Raw genomic sequence first — 25,417 nt, 5'->3', positions numbered from 1 at the left:
GATGAACCCTCCATCCAGCCAACCTCTCACTACAGTGGGAACACTAACATCAATTCCGTGAGAGCCAGCTATCCGCCTCTTCCACGGTGCTCAGGGAGCCACACAGGACTCCTGAACAGGAGCCAGCCTGGTCTTGAATCATCACAGATGTTCCTCTCTTCCCCGTAGAGCTCTGAGCCAGAGTCTCCTTTTCCAGGGCCTATTGTTATTACAAAAGATTTACAGGGCCTCAAAAATGTGCTAGATGCTGGGGCAAGAAGAAAACACATCATCTCCCCTAATCTCAGGGTTAAGAGAGGCAGACATGAAATTATGCAGAGACTCTGTGGGGAAGTCCAAAGAGGGAAAGTCAGGCAGCTACTTAGATTCAGTGTCATGGAGTTGGAAGAGCAGACGCTATCATAACACCAAACTTCTAAATGCTACCCAGAAATCGAGTCAGGTTTCAAGATGGTATAAAATGTTCCATTTCTGCAAATCCAGATACTGATTTCCCCCTTTCTGATCCTGATAACAAAGTAGCCCTTTGTCTACAAAAGTGTGACTGGGGAAAATAACAGAAGTAAGGGGTTTCTGAAATTTGTAATCCAAATTCAGAGTCGGATGTCACCCACAAATATTTGGAAATGCCTGTCAGCTCATGTTTCCAGTTGAAGTGCCATTACTGGCTTGGGCCATTATCTTTTCTCTATCCATTCATCTGTCCTTTTTCCCAGAAATGATCTCATGAAGGGTACTAAATCTCCCTATCTCTTCAGGCTTTCAGTGCATATTAGTAGAAAATTAAATATTTGTTCTCAAGTGCTTTGGTATCCCATGGCACAGACTGCATCATTCTCTCAATAAAGAACTTATTTCTGGCAATAGTTTTTATCAGTGGCTACTTAACCAGTATAGACAACTGAGTCATTCATTTTAAATCCATTCTCTTTAATGGTGTGATTTCTGTGATTAAAATGAGCTCCACCAAAGAGCACAAACACATTTAACACATTAACACAACAAATTATAGAATTTATATTTTGTTTTTTGTCCTGCAAGATCTTATTCCCATTTTCCTAGTGTAGGCCTTGGGAAAGGAAATTAGGGAAATAAAACAATGGCATGAAACACACACTTAAAATTCTGTTACTATAAAAAAGAGAAAAAATTCATTCATGTTTCTCAACAAGTGGAGTTAAAATAATCTCTCAGCCCTCTTCCAGTGCTGCTAAATCCGGTTGCTAGGAAATTACAGATAATATATGCCAGTATCTCCCAAAATCTTAAGTTTCACAACAGCAGAGTCAATATTTAGATAAAAGATGACTAATATATGTTTGGGGATAAATGTTTACTTGAAATGATGTTTATTTGATTCTCTGGGAAAAGCTATATAAGTCTTACTCCCCACTAATTTCTGAGTCTCATTTCCTTCCTTCCTACTCCCTTCTCCAAGACAAAAGTGTATCCAAACCAAAATGGTTCTAAAATTAAACTAAAATACACTCAGTTCAGAGCTTTTGTCTGAAAACTAGAGATTTTATTCAATAGTGTTTGCTGTTATTGTTTGTTTTCAGCTAAGTTGGTCTCTTCCATTTTTTTCCTGCTTCAGTATTTGACTGTCAGAACCAGGCATTAAGCATTCTAGACAAGAAAAAAATGTTCCAGGTTTCATAAGGAAAGGTAAAATGTAAACCAAGAAAGGCTCTCCATTACAAAGTTGTATGAACTCATGAATTAAGTTGAAGTAAAATAAAATAAAACCAACCCTTGGTTCCCAAAAATAAATTGTGCTTTGTCCATTCTGAAAAGTGAAAATGAAACATGGTAATTTAGCTCCCGTAAGAATTTCAAAAGATTTTCTTTTGTGCCTTTCCAAGTGTGTCCCAGTGGTGATCTATGTGTTTGATATATGAAATAATTCATTATACAACAAGCTCATCTTGAAACTACGTGGGAGGACATAGCAACCAGAACATAAGCTCCGGAGGGTCAGAACCAGAACCTCTCCGAAGCAACATTCCAAACAGAACCCAAAAGACATGAGCTTTTCAGGACATTCCCAGGATAAAACAGAAATATACCAATGCTCCTGTACATGTTCTACAGTACACTTTTAGGAAGAGAGATGGTATCGACACATACGCACAAATGATATGCAAAAATAATTGTAAAAAAATTTAGAATTACTTGGCAAGAAGAACAGGGACCACTCCACAAAAGCATTATCGAGATAAGACTTATCTTTAGCTCCATCTTTCTTTCTTTCTTTTTTTATTAGTTTCACTGTCCACATTCACATAGAATTATGAGGGAGGTGCTCAAGAAGGAACTAAGTTTTGACTAAATCTGAGAATTGAATCCAATATCTATGGATTGATTTTCCCTTTCTAAGGAAAGGATATAAGTTGATTGACAAGGTTATTTATACCTTACCTCTAGGTAAGCAAGGTAGAATACTAATGAAAATACTTTCAGATAAACTCCGTTGATTTATATATCTGTAGCAGAACTATATGGAACAACTGTCTCAGAACTTTATCATAGTCATAGCCCCCAAATTCTCAAATTCCCCCAAAGAGTACTTACTTCTGATGAGTTCACCATCTGAAGGACTTCCCCAAATGGACTGGTCCTGCATCTCTCCATGTATGAAGCAGCTATTGGTAGCTGGAGTTATATCCTTTTCAATATTGTCTTTATTACATTTTTCTGAATAAAAAAAAATATACACTTATCATCATTGTTGCTTTTCTCTAATAATTTTACCATATACATCTTAATGCTTCTAAGGAAATAGGTAAAGTTTACCTCACCTATTTATTGACTGTTGCCTATGTTATTGGCTCAAGAATATTTGTTTTTTGAGCACCCACTACCTGCTTGCATTAAAGAAACAGAGATGTTTGAGGTAAAATTAATTTGTTAAGATAATAGTAAACAAATAATTTTAACACAGTTGGTGATGTGCCATGATAGAGGAATGTGGAAAAATTATATCAAGGATGACGGTCAATGAGTCCATATAGGTGGGAGGCAGGTACATCAGGGAAAGCATCAAATAAGAGATGCCAGTGAATGGCGGGGATGAAAGTCCAACTGCAGTTCAATGTGGAGCGACTGGGTCAGGAGGAGAAAGAAAGCAAGCAGAGTTCTTTCTGTGGAAACTTAAAGAAAAAGCCAAAGACTGTATAATGCTTCCTCAGAGAAGAGGTGTTTAGTGGGAGAGATTCAAATGTAGGTTTTAAGAGCTCTTAAGGAAAAAGCCAATATGTAAGCAAATGTAATGTCTTGTTAGAAACATAAGTCAAAGGAAAACCTACATCATGGGGTAAAAGGCATGCTATGGAAGGTTCAGGGCACTAAAGGGTTTCAAAAGAAGGGGAAAAAAACTCATCAGGATTCAGAGATCAAGAAAGACACTATAGAAAAAGGTGCATGTGATGGTCTTTAGAAGATTAGAAGGACTTCACAAAGTCCAAATGGGATAAAGGTGGAAAAACAGCATGGGAAAACTCCAAAAGCAGACACTTGAGCAACGATTTCAACTCTAAGCCATGAAGTGCTTTCAGGGCGACGTTAGGAGGTAAGGCTGTCAAAGTTTCATCAGAGACATAGTGTGGGTATTTGAATGACAGGTGAAAAATGTGAAGCTAATTCAAAAACAAGTAAGTGAAAGTGGCCATTGAAGCTTTATGACATTTCAAAGCAAAGCCATCTATTAGGAAGATTAACACACGTATGCCTGTCAGTCCTAGCTGCTCTTTAATTAACTTGGAAAGTTTTGTTTTATTTTATTTTTATTTTTTATTTTATTTATTTATTTATTTGTGGTACTGGGGTTCCTGGAAGCCCTTCTACCTTTGGTAGATACACTCCCAGACCCATTTTGTACTTTTTAAATTTGGAAACAGGGTCTCTTAAGCCAGCACGGCTGGCTTCGAACCTGCGCGATCCACCTGTCTCCGCCTCCCAAGTGTGGGGATTACAAGCGTGCGCCACCACGCCCGGCAAAAGTTTTGTTTTAAAAAGCCTATCTCTGGGGCTCATCACCAACAATTCTATTTCAACTAGAGAAGTGACTTCACTCAGATGACTCCCTTACACTTGAGTCCTTGAGAATCACTGGAGTATGAATATATCTAAGAGGGAGAACAGAATAACAGAGATTTAGTCAAATTCACATGGAAGTTAAGGAGAGTGTAATCAACAGAATAACAGCATGGGAAAAGGGTAAAGGGGTAAAATTAACTAGTGATCTGCATAGATAAGGGAGACAGCGTTGGAGATGACCAAGTTCTTAGTTTGAACTCAATTGGGAAAAGCTGGAGATCTGGTGAACAACTTACTCGCATGCACGTGTGTGTGTGTGTGTGTGTGTGTGTGTGTGTGTGTGTAGTAGATGCTTAGACTTTGTATTAGGTGATGGCAATACAATGAATTATGGGACAGAGCCCAGACCCTCATGGAGTTTATAGTCTAGTGGATGATTTCAGTACTGGGTATTTGAACTTGCAAGCCAGAAAAGGAAAAAAAAAGTATAACTAGAAAAATACATCTATTACACTTGATTGTTGATGTTTTTCAAGTTAATGAACTCATCGAGAAGTTAATGTGTTAAAAGAAGACTACCGAGAACAGTCTGTACAATTAGGAAGGAGTTAGAGAAGAAAGAGAAACGGGGTGATGTCAAACCATAGAAGCCAAGAAAGGAAAGATACTCAAACAGAAGTTGTTAGTCAACTGTGTTAACATTTCCAGTGGAAGGAAAAAATTTCTGCACATGCAAAAATTTCTCATGTACCATGGGGATTTCACAACAACTGAAAAGTTCTGCCATGAAACACATTTCAGCACATGAAAATAGATGGGCATGAACTTAGGACTAAATCCAAAGGCTAAGATCTCTGAGGGAAAAAAAAAACAACAAAACAGGGTCTTGAAGTCTAAGTATTTGTAGAAAGCAAAACCACAAACAGCAGTAAAATATAAATTAAAAGCATGTTAAGCCAATATGTTCTAGATTTGTATAACATTTACTCAGTATTATCATAGAAAAAATGCAATCTTTATGAGATATCTTAGCTTCAATTAAAATCTTTATTTTTTTTAAACAGCACCAGAAATCTCCCACCATAATAGTCAACTCAAAGCCTTTCTGCGATTATCCATCAAAGAGATTTTTGCACAAACTCAGTAGTACACATGAACTCGCTGTCAGCAGAGTCCCGCGCACTCTCTGCTACTGTTATGTAGCTGACTGCCGCCAGGTGTCATGCTAGTAGGCTTGATTCAATTAGTAACTTTAATTGAAGCTGAATGAAATTAATTATATAATTTTGAGCTGTTCAAGTTTAATTCCATTAAAATTAATTCATGAAACCAAGGCATTATGAAGCATTGCTGACTAAAAGAAAATAGGTATGAATAAAGCCTCTAGACACACTTGACTCATATTTGAATCATGTCCAATATTCGAGAGCTAAACACAGACCCTCTCGACTCTCCCTGAATAAGTGAAAATGCCATGCAGTCCATATACACATGGATTTGCAATTATGTAGCCCACTACCAGGGGAAAAATAAAGTTCTTCCTACTGTATGTGTTTTAAGGGATAGTTTATCATACTTTAAAATGAAATGTTTTCCTTTTCTGGAAAATTCCACAATTAAAGAATACCCAGTGTCCCTCTGGGGTCAAAAAGGAAAAGAAAAACTATCATGCTCTATCTCATTATATTAGAAAATAATAAAGAATATGTAGTTACTATTATATCATCAACATCAATCTATCCAACTTTACCTCCTTTGAAAACCTAATGTCTGGGCTCAAAAGTTGGTCTCTGTTATCCACAGCACCCAGCCCAAAGCAAGGCTCAGAAAAGATTCCAAATAACAAATTTAAATTGACTTTTTGCCAATTCTTTACTTGTATACACCAGACCACTATGACCACTGTTTTATGAGTTTTTCATATGTATGCCTATTATTTCATCAATATATTTTTTAAATTTGTTCGTGTTAATGGAACCCACATAGCAACCGCATTAATGGTGGGCATTTGCATGTCATTGAAGAAAAGCACTGGAGAGCAGGATCTACCTGATAGACAATTATAAAATGGGCACCACGATATCTAAACACAGAAGCAATTTGGCTAGAACTCTCTCAAATGGTTGTGTCAGCCACGACTCACTAAGATGATAAAATGTCAGTTTCCAACAACACATTTCTGCTATCAACATAGGTCTGTGGTATCTCTTCTGGGTTGAGAAGCAGAGGGCTCAGTCTTGGTTTAACCAATTCAGTCTTGGCTTGTCATTGCACTTTAATTACTACCTTGGTCTGAAAGAATCGGCCCACAGGTAGTCAAGTGTTCTTACTGATGTAGGACATCGGTCTGTATCTTTCTACAGGATTTCTATACATGTACCCAACTTCACCATCTCAGCAAGCAATGTTGTTTTTCTAAGCCAAGGGTTCTTGACTGTGGCTATGAGGTCAGAGCCACCTGTAGAGCTCTTTATATGTATAAAGAGCTCAATCCCCAACCTGAGATCCCAACTTAGGTAGTACTGGTAGAAGAAAGTACATGACATGTCACTAGGTTTAAGGAGCACTGTTCCACGTAAGCTCATCTCCTATACCACACAACTCTTTAGAGGAAAACTTAGAAGAGCATATTAAACACTGAGATACACCTCTTGCCAAGCATCACCTTGTCCCAGGATTCCAAATAATCAGAAAGTGAAATTTTATCTAATCATCTAATTAATATAAAGGTATTTAGTTCTGTCTCCATGTCAGAACAACTATGAGGATACAAACCTGAATTATTTATAATACTAATCAGTTCTACTAATAGATTGGATAAAAGAGATATGTTTTACATATTAAAATAAAAATTGAGGACACTTTAAAAATAGTACCAGACCAAAGGAGAGTCAAGCAACACTGGCCTCTGCCCTAAAAGGCTGGTCCTACAGATGTAGCAAAGGCCAGCTCCTGACAGCAAATCTTCCAGCTAGGGAGAACACACACACATACACACACACACACACACACACACACACACACACACACACGAATCAATCAAGCAGCTACAAAACAAAAGGTAATGAAAACATCCCCAGGTCATAATTCTGGCTCAAAGGCTGACCAGCTGTGAGACCTGGACAGGGCCTCTTTCTCTTCATCCTCTTCATCGGGAAATGAGGGTATTGAGCTGCATGATTGCGCAGGCCTTTCTCACTCTCAAATTCTGTAAATCTGACTTTGTACAGTGCTGAACAATGCAGTCCAAATCTCCTATACACGGTGAAGGGTGTTTAGAATGGAGTAGAGCAAATCATAGAAAAGCCTTTGTAAGGCATTGGATTTGAGTTAATTCTCAAAGAAAGTGACAAGCATGAATTAAGCAAAGGCAAAAGTCAAAGGGAAAATATAAAGGTTCTAAGTGATCAATTTAAATACAATATGTTCTACTCAGAAATGACTATCTATCTTACATAATCAATACCCATTTTTTTTGCTATTTTTCTAAAGAGGAATATGAATAGTGAGAAGCACTAACCAATCTTGATTATTCATACTGAGGGAGAATGGGAAAAATTCAAGTAAATAGAATTTCCATTTAATTTAAAATTCTATAATATTTCACCTAGCCGGCATTATCCGAATTTAAAACCTTCACAGTGTTACTTATCTTAGACAGTTGAAGAATCAAATAATTGAATGGTGATTAACAAAAGAGAAAAAAATCTTAAGGAGCATTAAATAAATTGGATAGTAATTTATGTAAAATATTTTCTGTGACATATAATAGCCACTCTGCTGGTATGTAGTTGTTAGGTAAGTTTTTTTAAAAGATAAAAATGCTTCCTTTTGTTGAAAGAAAAAATTAATGAAGTTTTGCAATTATGATACTGTCTTAGTTTTCAAAGGACTTTCATGTATAATATTTATTTCATCTTCAGAATTACCAATGATGTAATAGTGAAAAGGGCATTAGCCAGGCATGGTGGCACACGCTTTTAATCCCAGCATTCGGGAGGCTGTGACCAAAGGATCGCAGTTCACTGACAGCCTCAGCTACTTAGCGAGGCCCTTTGCAAATGAGACTCTGTTTCAAAAAATAAAAAGACTAAAAATATAGGACTGGGGGTGTAGTTCAGAGGTACAATGCACTTGGGTTCCATCCCCAGTGCCACAAAAGGGGGGGGGGGGTACTAGCTCAATTTTACTGATGAGAAAACAGCATAAGTCTCAGTCAGATATTCAGTTTAAAATAAGATGATAAAATACAAAGTAGAAAGGAGCTTTAGGTCAGCTCCACTGTGAGACTCAGCCTTTCTCTAAAAGCTTAAGAAATGGCACCTCAAAAGAACATGTTCTATTCCTTTCTATTCTTGTTAATTTTGGTAATTAGCATTTTTTCTTTATTTTGAACATAAATCTGCCGTCAGGTAACCAATACCTAGTCGCAGTTCTGCCTTTTGTAGGTGGAAATAGTAAGCTTAACTTTTTCTATGAGACAACTGTTCAAACTGTTGAAGAGGGATATTCTTCCATCAGTTTAAAATGAGGTAAATATATTAACTCAATAGCTGAATGCTTTTGGCAAATAACAGTAACAGAAAAAACCTAGGAATGTTGCTTCCGGATAAAATGAGCTTATCAAAGTTACTGTACATAGATGTTTGATTGAACTTTAAAACATATAAAGTTCTGAACACACCATAGTTTTCTAAGAAAGAGAGACAGTATTGCCATTTTAAAATCCAGATATTTGAGCCGGGCGTAGTGGCACATGCTTGTAATTCCAGCATTCAGGAGGCTGAGACCGGAGGATCACGGTTCGCGGACAGCCTCAGCTACTTAGTGAGGCCCTCTGCAACTCAGTGAGACCCGGTTTCAAAATAAAGAATAAAAAATAGAGCAGGAGGTGTAGCTCAGAGGTCGAATACCCCTGGGTTTCATCCCCAGACCCGCAAAAAAAATAAAAAAATAAAATCCAGATATTTGTACCTTTTCTGTTGAATCAAATAGATTTTCACTGGGGTCTCTGAGACAAAAATACTGCCCTTAAAGTACTTCTCTAGATATGTGTTTAAAAGCAAAGGCTCGCCGGGCGTGGTGGCGCACGCTTGTAATCCCCGCGCTTGGGAGGCAGAGACAGGAGGATCGCGCAGGTTCGAAGCCAGTCGCGCGCGCTGGCTTAGGAGACCCTGTTTCCAAATAAAAATATAAAAATAGGTCTGGGAGTGTAGCCCGGAAGTAGAAGGGCTTCCAGGAACCCCAGTACCACCAAAAAAAAAAAAAAAAAAAAAAAAAAAGCAAAGGCTCTGAAATCAGGGTGAGCCACCTCTGATGATATGAATTCTGAGCAAATTAATTTGTGTTGTATTCTTCATCTCTAAAATGGGAATAATAGTATCTACCTGATAAGGTAAATGTAGAAATAAAAGGAATAAAGCCTAGAAAGCAGAGTGTTTGGTTTATACTGTGGGCTCAGTTTCATTCGTTATTCTTATTACATTGAGTGTAATTACAGTATCTTTTTAAAATCTATTATAAAGGTATCATAGGGAGGCTGTTGAGGAAAATATCCATTTAGTAATCCATATATGAAAAACCATAGAAGCAATCTTTTTTCAGACAGAATAAAAAAAGTTCTGCTTTCTCTGGTAACCTGTGCTATCTTCTTTTCCCTTGTGTACAATAAAGTTCTAGAAAAATGATTATTTTTAATCTATATTTGTTAAAAAAAAGTGAATAACTGAGTGTGACCCTACAGTCTATATTAGTATATTCTGATTTTTCTCCAATCTTAGATTTACTAGGCTAGGTATATTTTCTATTATTCTGTTTTAATCTTTTCTTTAAATATATTATAAGCCACCTCAAATATTCTGCTAAACTAAGCAAAGGTGTGTGTAAACTTACAAGCCAATCATCAAATACATTTCTACTTGCTATTCATACTTTATTTGATTACTTAATATAAAAACTATATAAATGATGGCACTTGGTCGAAATCTTTACAGAGCCTCATAAAACTTAATCAGTGTAAAATGTATTTTTACAGAAAGGAGTCTAAGTAGCTCTTTTTAAGTTTAAATTTGGGGATTTTTACATTTTAGGGCTCATTCACTTCAATTAAATAGTTAATGATTATCTATGACAGATCATTATCATTTATAATCTGCAAAATATGTATATTATTGCTGCTCAAAATCCATATTCATACCTCCTTTATAAATAAAATTGCTTTGAACAATTTTACTTTCACTCTTCCATTCAAAAACCAGCATTATTACAGACAATCAATGTGTATTCTAGTTTATGAAATCTTGAGTAATCTAAGACTAAAATCACTGGGTAAAGTAAAAAATCTGGGTCTGTATTTTCCCAGAGGCTCAAAAAAGAAAAAATGTGGAAATTCTACAAATGCTCCCCAAATGTAACATGTAACCTTTAAAAAACCAAAGATAAGGCAGCTTTCAGGAAGACCCAACCCTCTGGAATTTCACTTCTTTACTAAGCCAAAAAAAAAAAAAAAAAAGAAAGAAAGAAAGAAAGAAACCCTCAAGTCTAATGACCTTTAAGGAACAAAGCAAAACTACTAACCTACTTTGGCTAACATTCTAAAATAGATTAAAATCTCATTGTCCAAAAAAGCATGTTATGATAACCAAAGCATTTTAACAAATGACTGAGCATATGCATAAAATTCCATAATTTCATAAGCACAAAAAATACTATTTAATCACAGATACATAAATGTTTGTTAAGTGAACTGAACATTTAAATCAACTTAATAAAAATGTATTGTTATCAGTATTTTGAAAAATGGTAAGACTTCCCACCAAGATCTAAAATGCATTCCTGCCAGGCGTGGTGGCGCACGCTTGTAATCCCCGCACTTGGGAGGCAGAGACAGAAGGATCTCGCAGGCTCGAAGCCAGCCGCGCTGGCTTAAGAGACCCTGTTTCCAAATAAAAAAATATAAAATAGGTCTGGGAGTGTAGCCCGAGGTAGAAGGGTTTCCAGAACCCCGGTACCACCTAAATAAATAAATAAATGAATAAATAAATAAATAAATAAATAAATAAATAAATAAATTTCTTCTAAGGGTTTCTTACATATTTAGAAGCTTAGGGTGTGTTTAGATTCAGAAGAATGGAGAAAATGGCAAGTGCTCAATTGTTTACAGGTTTGGGGAAGAGGACTATACACACCCAGCAAAGGGAGAAATAATTACAAAATAGTAGATTTATGCAATTGATTATGAAAAAGCATACATATAAAATGATTCAATCGTTTAAAATATGGCTCAATAAATCAGGGATTAAAGTAGTGAAGAGAGGAAGAGAAATTCTGCACTTTCCTCTTTAAGAAAAGGAAGAGAGGCTAGATGACAGCAATCCAATTTGGGGACCCAGAACACATTACCTCAATCATCTTACTCTCCAGTACATTTTCTGTAGAAACCTATAGTTCCTGATGCTAAGAATGTATTTTCAGGATGACTGGCCCTGAGGCACAGAAACTCCTACCTCCTTAAATTCAGGTTCAATTATGTTTACTCAATAGTAACTCTGCTCATCCTAGAGACAAACATTCACAGGCTCATGAAATTTGGAGTTACAATTTTAGGGGTGCTTTGGATGACCAGATGACATATATTCAGATGAAAAATATTCAAAACCCCACGTACCTAAGACCGGACCAGGACAGCAAGCATGCATCAGAGGTTGGAAAACAGACTATGAAGAAATAGCTTGCTCTAATATGGGGCTACTTTAATGATTCAAAGACCTTCCTCATATATGGCTCCAATCTACTTTCCTATAATTGTCACTGATTCATCACATTTACCCTTTGCGAAAAACCAACAAGGTGAGGCCTTATCCTCACTTCATGTGATATAGTGCTGTATTAGAAAATACCCTACATTCTTTTGTCTTCCCTGAACTATCCCCTCATTAGTTTCATGCTTTTTCAGATACTGTATAGTCTGTTTGCCCTTCCAGTGACGACAGTCTTAATCATACCTAGAAAGTCATCTTTCACAAAAGAATTAGTCTGATAGCTGAAATCCAGAAACAACATGTCCATAGTGGGGTTTGTTTGTTTGTTTGTTTGTTTTGCTGGTACTGGGGTTAGAACCCAGAGATCTTCTACCTCCAGGCTACATTCCCAGATCTATTTTACATTTTATTTGGAAACAGGGTCTCACTAAGTTGCTGAGAGCCTCACTAAGTAGCTGAGGCTGGCTTCGAACCTGTGCGATCTTCCTGTCTCAGCCTCCCAAGCCCAGGGATTACATGTCCAGCCTCATAGTGGTTATTTTAATTAGCATTCTATGAGATTCATTAAAAAAAATGGAGAGCCAGGTGTGGTGGCAGAGGCCTGTAATCCCTGTACTTGGAAGCTGAGAAGAGGATCATAGGCTCCAGGAAAGCCTCAGCAATGTGGTGAGAGTCTCAGCGACTTAGCAAGACCCTGTTTCAAAATAAAATATAAAATAGGGCAGAGGTATAGAGAAAGCTCAGAGATAGAACGACCCTAGGTTCAATCCCAAGTGCCAAGGAAAAGAAGAGAACTCTACCATGCCCCCCTTTTTATAACATGATAGTATACACCCATCTTTAGTCTTTCAGAAGGATGGCTTCTCTAAGTGCTGCAATTTAAAAAGCTTCTCTATTAGCTTTCAGACAGTTATTTGATCCAGAACACTTTCTTTCTCTGGCTCTCTGGTTAAGTGATGAAGCTTTATTTAACACTGTGGTAAGAATGAAGAACAATGGAAAAGTGAACCAACGGGGGTTGTTTAATCCATAAATGCACTTCATAGCTATGGAGTAAATAGACGGTGGAGATGTCCATTTCTAATAGTGGTAAAGACACAAATAAGACACAGTAAATAAGACACAGTATATGAGATATACTGAAATTGATTTCTTAGACTTCAGAATGACAGATATGAATTTGATATGAATTCGGGTGTGTCTCCCTGTTAATTCTCATAAACAGAGCCCTCTCATATCATTCACTATCTCGGCCTCTCGTGTCTAGCTCCCAACTAAGTTCCTTGGACTGACCTTTGAGCCCACCAGGCCAATTTTCTCTGATTCTGCAACCTTCACAATCCTATTAACTTCCTCAGTCTCAGCTCCTCCACAGAGAACCTGAAGGTCCATTATCCTAGCTGGAGCTATTTCATATGCATACCTCAACTTCACCACAACCCAAACTCAACATTTACCAAAACTCACCAGGACTGCTCTACTCTCTCTGCCTGTTTCTCTAGCTGTGCTCTGCATCTGGGTGGGCGGCAGTTACAGAATCACTGTAACTTTATTTTCCCCGACTTCCTGTTTCCACACTAATCAGTTGCCAGATCCTATCGTTATAACTACCAAACTTCCCTCAAATCCCTACTTTTTCCCATACCCACTACCAGTGCCTCACTCTTGTTTCTCTCCAACCAGAATTACTTTTCCACCAGAAAGACTGCACATATTGTACTTTCGATCAAGCCTCATACTTATTTTCAGACTGCTGAAAAACTGTTATTATTTCATTATTGTACAGATTTTAATGTTCTAAATTCTTATACCTTTCCCATGCTCAATAATTTCTTCCTTTATTTCAGGGTACAGGAATAAATAGTAAAACCCTTCCAAAAAGCTTACTAAAGACCCTGCATATTGAGTGGATAGTAAAATAAATAAATAAATAAGAACAGAGTATTTCTGTGTTCACAGACACCCCCAAAGGTCAGAGTTTGAACCATCATTGAAAAGAGTAGGACCGTGCCTTGGAGTGAAGAAAGTAAATAGGGGAGGCTGACACTAACCTTGGAGTACCTGTCACCGGCCTGACCACATGCTGCCTAATTTTTAGTGCTCAATTACAAACAAGTATAACAACAACAACAAAAAAAACCCTACGGTTTGTAGTCTTCAACTGAGATCACCAGCAAACCAATACCAGTAAAACTGACTCTTTCTTGGCATCCCGAGATTCTCTCTCAGTCCCTAAGTGTATACGCTACAGATTTATACCAGTCTGATGGCAACTGGCCATCGACTCATCTATCACATGTTCCTGTAGTAATACTGAACTGGTATTTAAATGAGGGATTACAATGTAATTCGGTAGACACTCATATTTCATCCTCTCTCAACTCCTTCTGGGCATGACTATATATTATACATTCTTAATCCTCACAGGACCTCGTACATAGTAGACACAGAAACTATATTTGTAGACAGTTATCCATTCAAATAGCTAAATAGTATAATATTTGAAATCTGTTTTATACTTTATTCCTAGGACTGCTAAAAAAATGGCAGAAAAGCACATGTATATGAATCATCTTACTTCAGATCATGTGGGTGTGAATCTGAAAACAGAAGTAGACTGCAAGTAGAAACCACAAACGAAATTAAATTCATGTTAAAATAACTTTGTCAGAGTTCCTTGTTAGTGAACCCTCAGATTAGAAGTAGAACCTATAAAATATAACTCATAACTAGATTCCAAAAATGTAAGGTTAAAAAGCTTCTCCTTTGGCGCATGTATGCTAATAAAAAAAGAAGACTAAGAGTTTAAGTAACTTCAGTAGTGTTACTGGTAAGAAAGAAGAGGGGAGAGAAAGAAAAACAAAAACAAAAACAAGAGAGGTAAAACGTGCTGGTCCCTATATATAGCACTAAGAGGAAAGGGCTGTACCATTTTAATCTTCTCCAACGGAGGACCAACATTAAACTACCCTTTATCTAAAATCAAGACAATCCAGAGTCATTTTCTTTTAATAAAAACTGAATAAAGACTTTGAGAAGTAGTATAGAAATCAGTTGATTTATACTCTGCCTTTATACAGGAGGCATACCTATCTCAGAAAGATAACGTGATTGAACTTTTCCTCTCTTTTATTTGTTATTGTTCTCCATGATTTTCCATTTGCAAATGGCATAACTCTAGATTGTGTCAACTGATGTTTCCTTATTTTCCCCCAAACTTTTATTACTACAAAAATATAATACTAGTAAAATAATTGCACTCTGTTCTTAGGCCTTCTTTCCATGAAATCATCTCAACAAGATCCAGGAAATAAGGTTCAAAGAAACAGGAAAAGCTCTTACACACCCCAAAATTCCACAGCTTCCCCTGAAGTCCTGTAAAGGTCACTCGAGCACATATATTAAATCTTTGTACGTGAATTGATCAAACACAGCAAACGAGCCCAATCTTTTCTGTCCAGAACTCTTAGCCTGCCAATTACATTTCTGACTCGCCTCCCAGCCTGGAAAGCAAGATCAATAAGGACAAACACCCTCGACCCACAGGAGCAGGCTGCTCAAGCCCTGTCCTTTCCATCGCTTCCACCCTGCCAACCTCAAATCCTAGGCTAATTCCAGATTCCACTCTGTCTGCTTCTATTCCCAAGCTCCACAAGCTCCTTTGTGAGAAAGGCTGTCAGCCGTGCTAATCCACGTCCACTGGAACGCATGCCACTCATTCTTGGTTCAGTCTCCCCTGCTCTGGGTTACTGAGCAGTCCTCTCTGCCCCAGATTGACTCCCTCTTGAATTCTTCCCTCTTCCAAGTCTTTTTTCCACACATTTCTCCTTTCTTACCTCATCCCATCTGCCCTTGCAACAGGTACCATTGGAGGTCTCAGTCTTCCACAGTCTCTTTCTCTTTTGCATGGTAGATTTTCTCTAGATTATCACCTATCCTTTTCTCCCACTCCCATCACGAAGGGAAGCGTGCCCAACTTCCCTGACAGCAATAAGAAAACTGAGTATATTCTTTCAGTTACAGTTACCCACCATGCCCCCACCGCACCCCTACCCCTGACAGCTTTGATCTCACACTCTCTAGCCCCTGACTTTCTTCCCATTCGTGTATGGTGAGAATGCTCAGCTCACCATCCAAGTGAAGCTTCCTGTGCACCCCACTGGCCTTTAACAAATGTCAGTTTCTCTTCCCCTCCACAGCCACCAAAGATGCAATACTTCTGTGAGGGATTATTGTGGACTCACTTTCTATTTTTCTTTTGTTTTGTTGCTACTTCTCTATAAAGTACGCACATTCACCCAAATATTGATTTTTTTTTTTTTTTTTTTTTTTTTTGGTGCTGAGGATTGAACCCAGGGCAATTCTCCCTCTGACCCACACGGCCAGCCCTATTTTATCTCTTATTTGAAATATGGTGTGGCTAAGTTACTGTAACTAGCCTTAAATCTATGATCCTCCTTTCTCAGCTTTCCAAGTCCTGGGAATACAGGTGTTGAACACTATCCTGCCATTTCCCCCCTTTGCGATGCTTGGTTCTCCCCCTCACTCTTAGGCCTACTCAGCTCCCTGCTCTTGAATTCTAGGTCTGGGAGCCTACCCTTTCTTTATCACTGTCCTTGTTACCTGTTCTCTTTCCCAGCTGCCTCCTGGCTCCTTGAAATCAACTTCATTAAAAGAAGACAACAATTCCTGCTAGGCTTCCACTCAGGCTACAAGGCAAATCCAGGTATTCCTTTAAGTTTCCACCTTCCCACCCCCTCCCATACTAAATATTTTACCTAAGCATATTAATTCAGTTCATCAAAACGTGAACAATGTTCTTGGTCTCAGGAGACTCAGAGGTGAGGAAGTAGACACTGGTGCCCTCAGGGGGCTCCCAATGCTAGGTAGAGCTGGATTATTTTACTGTAGTTCTTAAATCCAGTTCCTCAATTCCACTCCCACTGGTATGGCTCTCAGTTCTCTACTTTTTTTTGTTTTGTTGTGTTTTGCTCAATCTATTATAATAGCTACCTTCATCTCTGTCACCTATCTCTTGCCACTTCTTCCAGAAATATTCTTTGAACCAGCACCAAATTTATTCTCCTAAAATCACCAATTGGTCTTGTACTTCCCCTTCTCAAACACCTTCAATGGCTCACCACTCCCAACAAGGAGGGTAATAAAACATTCCCCTAAGCATAAAAAATACATGATCATCAGCAAGAGAATCAGGAGCCTCCTGAGACTGGCTTTCCCTGCCTTTACCCTCATTCTCTGCTCCTTCCTTGAGGCTCTTCCAAATCCCCAGTTAGGGGCACTTTTCCTCTCCCAAGCTCTGCCATGGTACTTTCTTTGAACCTCTGTGAATAGTGGCCGTTTCCTTCACATGCCAACCACCTGCTCCACTCACCACCCTGACACCCCTCAGAACCTCCCTCCATAGCTCTCACCTCAAACGGTCCAGCCTCTCCAAAGGCCATCTAAAATTCAGACTTACCTTTTTTAACCCCTTCCTTCCTCTCTCTTTTCTTGTCTTCTTAGCACTTTCCTAGTTATATCCTTCTCTTATTCATGTGATTATGTTTCTTAGTGAAAACGTGAAAATACTGCATTGGTAAGCCTTGCACTAAACTTATAAGGTGAACCTTACTTCCGTTACACATTAAAAAGAATTAAAACGATAAGTTGTTAAGGGGCTTGAAAATGCACTAAAATCCTCTTCCAAATCCAGACAAGTCTCCCTCTATTTTTCTAATTAAGCCTGTCCTTCCTCAAGAACCCATACTCGAAAAGCGTTTGCAGCCCACTTCTGTTCAGTTTAACTTTGCTCTTGGTTATTTATATGTGGCTGCCAGTATTGCAATAGTATGTTCTCTGGGATTTATCGTGATAAGCATAAAAAGGTAATGAAATTTAACTCCAATGATCCTTTGAGATTTTTATGGAACTAGATATAATTTATCTGTTTTCCATGAGAAATTAAAACCCAGATTCTAAAAGTCCAACTTACAAATGAATAAACTTCTGTGAAAATTGAGGACAACTTTCTTTGCTTTGTCACATGCCGGGATCTCCAAAGAAAAGTATAGGACAAGAATGTCTACTAAGTCCCCTTGAAAGAAAGAAAGAAAGAAAGAAAGAAAGAAAGAAAGAAAGAAAGAAAGAAAGGGAGAAAATTCTAGTTATTATCTCAAGCTTTTTAATTCTTACTCTTATATTTCTCTTACCATTTTCAGGAGAAAAACATCCCAAGTGCCATGTACATATATGTTAATATCACTCTGAACCTCATTATGATGTAGAACTACAATGTACCATAAAAGTATATTAATATATATATATATATATATATATATATATATGTATATTTATATAATTACAGTACACATAGCTTTAAACAGAAATAAACTGTCTTAGAATTATCAGAAGCACTTTGAAGATGAATTAGGGCCTATGATAAAAATTTAGGAGAGTACTGGTAGAAAGTTTACTTACAGTGATTTATGGTTTAAATTTGAGAACTTAGAAAAGAAATTGTTTTAGAAACTGAGGATCGTGGCACACACCTATAATTCCAGTACTTGGGAGGCTGAGACAGGAGGATCACAGATTCCAGACAACCCTCACCAACTCAGTGAAGCCTTCAGCAACTTAGAGAGGCTCTTTCAAAATAAATAAAATAGGGCTGGGCATGTAGCCCAGTGGTAGAATACCCCTGGGTTCAATTCCCAGTAACCCCCCTACACACACACACACACACACACACACACACACACACACACACACACAGATGAAAGGAATAACTTAAGAGCTTTCTGAACTTTCCCCTCCAAAACAAAGAGTGGAAAAAAGTATTATATTCTTAAAAATCAGTCAATATGACCTGTCTATTTACAAATAGAACTTTCTAAACTAACGATTCCCAACTAGAATTGAGGAGCCCCTGGAGCTCAATTAAACACAAATTCTATGGTCTTATATCCAGAGAATCTGATTTTATGAGGCTGGAGCGAAGCCAGAAGTGCTGGTCGCCTTCAAGAATCACAGCAGGGTTTCTCCAGCTCATCGCAGCTGCCTTTTGCGGCCAGATCATTGTTTGGTATGGGGTCGTCCAGACCTATCCCAAGCAGTGCAGGATGCTGGGCAGTATCCCTGGCCCCTACTCACTACTGGCTGGTAAACAGACCTCATCCCACTGGAACCACCAGACATTTCTCCAAAAAGAGCCAAATGTCTCCTGGAGGGCAAAATCACCCCCAACTGAGGACCCTGTATAGAAGCTGTCCAAAGATGATACATTTTGAGAAATACCATCCTTAAAAAAGATAAAGCAATATGGTAAATGTAGAAGAATACTGATATATACAAGCATACCATATATAAACTGATATAAACAGGCTTCCCCAGAAGGAAATTTGATTAGCCCTATAAACTCCTGACAACTTAGCTAAGCTTCTAAGTCAAAGCTCTTCTTAAGTAATTTCAACTGGAAGATTCTCTCCATAGCTTCTATTTTAGATTATTTTTAATTAACTTCACTGGCATTTTGCATCCTGCTATGAAAAGTCTGCCTAATAGTCTCAAAGGACTCTCCCAAGAGAGAAGAGTGCATTAAATCACACATTATCACATTAAAGTATATTCCGAGCACTCAGAGTCCAACAGTCTACATCTTGGCAAATGCATCGGGGTGGGGGGCTGGGATGGAATTAGGCTCAAGTGATTCACGATATCCAAAGCCTATTAACTCAAATGCATCTACCCTAGATGAAAAAGTTGTATTGATTCCCTGCTTCAACCACATTCATCAAAATGACACATATTTAACAATCTGTGCTGCCACCTGCTTTCTTGCCACTGACTATGTGTGGGACCTTGGGCAAGTCACTTAAATTTTGGAATGCCATTTCCATTCTCTAAAAACTGAATGAGTTCTACTAAATTGTGTCTAAAGATCCCTCTGGTTATAAATCACAAACTTATGAATTAACTACTTAATTAAAAGGCTTTGCCAATTTTATGGACTCTAGCAACTATTATACCAAAGAGCAAATAAATACTTGCATTTTCAATGTCATTTGATAACAAAATGAATTTTTTTTTTCTTTTTGCAGTACTGGGGATTGAACCCAGGGGCATTCTAACTCTGAGCTACACTCCTGGACTAGTCCTATTTTTCAGTCTTTTTGTTTGTTTATTTATTTATTTATTTGAAACAGGGTCTCATCTCACTGAGCTGCAAAGGGCCTCGCTAAGTAGCTGAGGCTGAGAACCCCAATCCTCCTGTCTTGGCCTCCTGAATGCTGGGATTACTACACCCAGCCAATACAATGAATTTTAAAGTGCTTATTCAAGAAAGAAAGAAAATGAAAATTGGAAAAACTATACAAACAAGATCCATTCTCTTTAAAAAATCAGTATGGCCCAAACTGTCCTTCACCTATCAAAGTCTTTGTACAGAAACTTACACAAGAAGGCAGCTCTACATTTTGGGAGTTAGTCATAAATAGGGAAATGGTTTTGAATCACCTGTCCACTTTCTATTTTTAATAATAGAGATAAAACAAATCAGTTGCTCAGATGCCATATTCAGCATGCAGGTGTAGTTGTTTTGTTTTGCCTGGGCAAAAAGTGTACTTAGTTAGTTGCCAATTTTTAAAATTAGAGAGACAATGCGCCGGGCATGGTGGCGCACACTTGTAATCCCCACGCTTGGGAGGCGGAGACAGGAGGATAGGGCAGGTTTGAAGCCAGCCACGCTGGCTTAAGAGACCCTGTTCCCAAAAACATTGAAAAAATTAGGTCTGGGAGTGTAGCCTGGAGGTAGAAGGGCTTCCAGGAACCCCAGTACCACCAAATAAATAAATAAATAAATAAATAAATAAATAAATAAATAAATAAAATTAGAGAGACAATACATAAAAATTCAGATTCCCAGAACCTCTTCCTGAAGTATCAGAAGATATTAATCCATATGGCAATAATTAGATAGAACTGAAGAATGTTGCCCCTGGCCCATGGGCTCTCCAGTTGTTCCCTGAAATCACACTGTTCTCTATTTTCTGACACCAGTCCTGGTTCTTGCCTATAGCCAGGGAGCACCTGAGCTTATGTCTCTGCTTTGTACTAATCTCTAAAATACATAGGAATGATTCCTAATGCTCTGTAGTGTTTCAAACATTAGTAAAGCCTGCAGATTCACAACAAAAGGTAGAAATTTTTAGGAAGTAGATATATACTAATAAAGAAAACCTTTCAGCTGGGCATGGTGGTGCAGGCTTGTAATTTCAGTATTTGCAAGGCTGAGACAGGAGTATTGCAGGTTCAAAGCCACTCTTGGCAATTTAGTGAGGCTATCAGCAACCTACTGACACTGTGTTTCCAAATAAGAAATAAAATCTGACTCAAAAAATAATTTAATATACATATAAAATGTACCTGCTTGAATAAATATTTAATACATATTGATGATTTTCTCTTTTAAAAACATCAACTTTAGCCAGGCATGGTGTTACAGGCTTATAATCCCCATGCTTGGGAGGTGGAGACAGGAAGATCACGCAGGTTCAATGCCAGCTGCGCTGGTTTAAGAGACCCTGTTTCCAAATAAAAAAGTATAAAAATAGGTCTGGGAGTGTAGCTCGGAGGTAGGAGGGTTTCCAGGAACCCCAGTACCACAAAACAAAACAAAACAAAATCAACTTTACATTTATTGTGCCAGTATTGGGAAGAGGCATCAAAATGTACTAATGTGCTGGTACTGGAAAATTGCTTTGATAATTTCCAAAGTGTAAAATACAGTCAGAGCTTAGGTGCTGTGCTAGCACTCAGACAGGGAGGGGGCTGCAGTGATTCCAATGCAGAGTTCCTCTCTGTCTTTGCCCTTCTTTCTAATCATTAACCTATAGTAAAAGCCTTAGAGTCAACTGAAGCCATTAGCCTTAAAACTACAATAGAGGCAACCGGTGCCTCTGTTTACCTCCTCTCCTCTGGGATCCGGTTTGGGTATAGGAAAGGTAAACTTTGTGTGGGGTTTCAAAGCACCCTAGTTGATGAGCAACCAATACTGCCCAATACAAAAGAGCAGAAGGCCAGGTAGATTCTTGACCCTTGCACTTAGTAGGTATACTGTCGAAGACAAAGAGGCACCACCTGGCTAAGGAATAAGTAACTAGCACATTGCCTTGGTAACACTGATGAGAAAGATACCAATACAAAATGTATTTAAGGGTTGAGGTCCCCAAAAGGGGAGGGAGTTCCATTTTCGGGCTCCCCAGCATGCAGGTCAGCATGATGCTTTTTCTCTTCTCTATTTCCTACTGATCTATTTCCTACTAATTTTGTAATAAAGATTTGTTAAAGCTGCACTGAGCTGCCCGTTAATTTTTCTATTCAACCAACCTCAGTTGAATAAGAAAAAGAACCCCATCATTTCAAACTGTAACATTTATAATGACACTAACCCCTACCTAAAGAAAAGTTTGAGTCAAAGTTAAACTAGTTTAAAAAAAAAAAAAAAGCAATGCATAGCAATGTTGCTGAAGTGAAGGGAATTTTTTAAATGAAATGCAATTCAAGAGTTTCCACCCTGGGAGTGGGTGTGTTGTCTGTGGCCAAGGTTCTACCCGAGACCCTTTCTGCTTCCTAAAGCAGATCACATGATGCCACAGAGCTCCATAGCACAAGTGCCATAAGTGGCCAGGCAAGTTCTTACAGCTCCTTTTAAATATGCATACTATTAAAGTTGTCTATGGCATGTATTAACTATTTCCAATTCTCCTTATGTGTTTGATGTTTATATTTGACGCAAGATTGTTTAACAATGGTGGTTAACAGCTCAAATGGGAGCATAAATAGCCCATCAGTGAGTAGATATGACTACTGAGGGCATGCCTAATGACAGGAAAATGATTGTGTTGACAATACGATGTGTAGAACACAGCTGTTTCTAGGAAAACATATGTTTATCATTCTTGTTCTCTGCTTTTCTGCAGCTAATCATTTTTCTTTTCTCTGTATAGAAAAAAATGAGTCATTCTTTCGAAGCAAAAATGATAAACATAATTCAATTTAACAGTCCTGGATGCCAGAACATTTTAATTTAACCATGGATGTTTTCTGCTTTTATCTACTGTGGCTTGAACATTAGGTTAACTTATTTTCCATTTCTTTGCTCCATTAAAAAAAAAAAATTCCCAAGAAACTCATTACTTTATTATGGGAGAAGGAGGTAGCTATTCAATATGCTTAAAATCAAGAATATACAGTAGGTTTTTGAGCCCTGAACAATTATTTATTATTTGGTGTTTATTATTATCAGAGTCCTTTACATTAAGACAGTCCTCAGAGGAAACTATGAGAAATGTAATGTCCTTGTTCTGTCACCAATTAAAACTTGAAGCATATTACCTTGAAGAGAAGAAAGATAATGTCTAACTTTGTCAAAAGCTTCTTACAGAAGTTTCCCAGAAACAAGGAGTATTTATTTTCCTTTGGAAGAGCACAAAGGAGCTAATTCATTCTTGGAAAACGTTTCTTTTTTTTTTTTTAAAAGCATGTTTATTTCAAAACAAAACAATTATTGAAAACATACGCAGAAGCCATTCCAAAGTAATTGGTCACAGAAACCTGGATTATCAACCGGGTTGCAAAGTAGCCCACAAGAAACAGATGGGGGAAAAACGAGCGCGCAAAGGAGTTCAGCGAGCTGGCGACAGTCCTGTGCCTGAGCAGGACACCAAATCCAGGAGACCCCGAGAAATCTCCCTAACCCACCCCTCTGGGTCTCAGGAAGAAGGAACCCAGCCCTCCCGCTTCCCCCCAGGGCCGACCCAGGGCAGGGACCAGCCATCCCGCCCTCGGATCGGGTTGTTGATCTGGGCTAGGAGTCCTGCGCAAAGTTGCTGGAGTAACGCGAACTGCGCAAAAGTCCCTAGCTCCCGGGAGGGGCCGGCCCCCCGCGCACCGCAGCCCACCCAGCCGCCGGGCGCACTCACCTGGGGCCGGGGGCCCCCGCCGGCCGCCGCCCGCCTCGGCCGCGCTCTGCAGCCCCGGAGCCCGCGCCTCTCCAGACATGGGCCGCCGCGCCCCGCGGGCAGCAAGCCTGCTAGGTGTCCAGTGCCGGGACCTCGCTGCTTCTGCTGGAAAAAAAATTTTTTTTTTTTTAAGGAAAAGAAAGAAAACGTTTGCTGGGACGCGCACACTTCCCCGGCAGGACCTTCCCTCCCCATCCGCTTCCCTCCCTCTGACTCCACCCCGGGGAAGTTCGGATTTGAAACCGGCGAGTGGACAGCGGCCACGGCCACGGGCATCGGGACCCGAGATGGCGCGGGGGGCCGCTGGGGAGGGGTCCCACCTACCTCGGCATCCCCCTCCCCGGGCGCTCGAACCCCTGCCTCCGCCTCCGCCTCCGCTTCCGCCCCCGGAAAGTTAGCGAGCCCCGGGCGGCGGCCGCATCTCGCCCCGGCGGCCTGGCGACGGTGACAGCCGCCCTGCCGTCCCTCCCGCCAGACCCAGACACCGCAGAGGCGGCAACCCAGGCAGCTTGGGCTCCGCGCACTCCGCCCCCTCTCCCCAGCCTCCCTTTCCTCCGTCCACAACTCTTACACTCCTCCGACACTTCTCCCTCCGTGGCTCCTTTTCATCACATCCGGATCGGGCAGGCCTCGAACTCTTGGCAGGCGGCCCCGGGCTCCACCGTGCACTCCCTCGCGCCCCGAGCTGTCTGGGTCAGGAGGCCAAAGTCTGAGGAGCTGGCGCGGGCCTCAGTCCAGAGCTACACCCACCCCGGGCTGGAAAAAAAGGAGCCAGTGAGGCGGCCTCCAGCTGCCCAGACATCAGCCCACCCTGTCCAGTGGGAAAGTCACCCCAGCGCCTTGGTTCAGCCCTACCCGCAGAAGGACCAAAGCTATAGGAAGGCCTCCAGGGAAAACGTTAAGGTGGACACCGGGAGTTAAGCAAAATACTACAACATCTAACTTTCTTGGTGGGATAGCAAAAGTCTGCATTTGAAACCTTGGCCCTGGTTGAGCCTTTAATCTCTTAATCTCTGCCTTATTTTTCAGTTCTTTATTTGGGTCAAAGGAATCCCCATCAGGTAGATCAGGTAAAACCAGTTGCTGTTGCACTATTTCACCAGAGGCCTCTAGGCTTGCAGGGTCAGCGCCCTTGAGGATGACCTTGGCTGGGTCCCAGGGCAGAGGCAATGCCTCATTGGTCTGTGGGGAGATAAATTTGTGGTCGGAAGTAAAAAGCTGATCAACTCCCTGTTTATAAGTGAGACGTTTTGATTGTTGTGTAATCTGATGGGCCAAGAATATCAAGTATAAAATTATCTGCAGATATATAGGACTTGAATAAAGTCGTCAGGTAACCTTTGTTCTTTATTTCATTGTGAGTGACGTGCAGAATTCTGCTGACCAAAGCGCAACCACAAGAACTCGGCTCATTCTTTGACTCTCCTATTATCAAACTTGGAGACAATGTACATTGGATTCACCTTTCTAAATATATCATGAACAGTTTACCAAGAATTTCATTTCTTCAAACAGCCCATTGATGTTGATTACAGTTGATTGAAAAGATGCTTTTTTTTTTTTTCCAGTACTGGGGAAGGAACTCAGAAGCATTCTACCTCCAAG

The 25,417-nt window shown here is 39.4% G+C and overlaps 1 protein-coding gene across 1 annotated transcript in view; it reads right to left on the bottom strand.

Moving 5' to 3' along the window:
- MDFIC (MyoD family inhibitor domain containing) overlaps window positions 1-24,088 on the bottom strand; it is a gene marked incomplete at both ends in the record, with an annotated part of 87,466 nt that extends 63,378 nt beyond the window's left edge. The window contains 3 exons of the mRNA XM_080701211.1: window positions 2,572-2,694; window positions 23,774-23,917; window positions 23,995-24,088. Of these exons, the coding sequence (XP_080557337.1) occupies window positions 2,572-2,694; window positions 23,774-23,917; window positions 23,995-24,088 (361 nt within the window). The remainder of the gene's footprint in view (window positions 1-2,571; window positions 2,695-23,773; window positions 23,918-23,994) is intronic.
- Window positions 24,089-25,417: the final 1,329 nt, after the last annotated feature.

Source organism: Muscardinus avellanarius, assembly GCF_963383645.1.
Source record: "Muscardinus avellanarius genome assembly, chromosome: 9".
NCBI lineage: Eukaryota > Metazoa > Chordata > Mammalia > Rodentia > Gliridae > Muscardinus > Muscardinus avellanarius.
The sequence above is the reverse complement of the archived record's forward strand: the minus strand, read 5'-3'. Positions and strand labels throughout refer to the sequence as shown.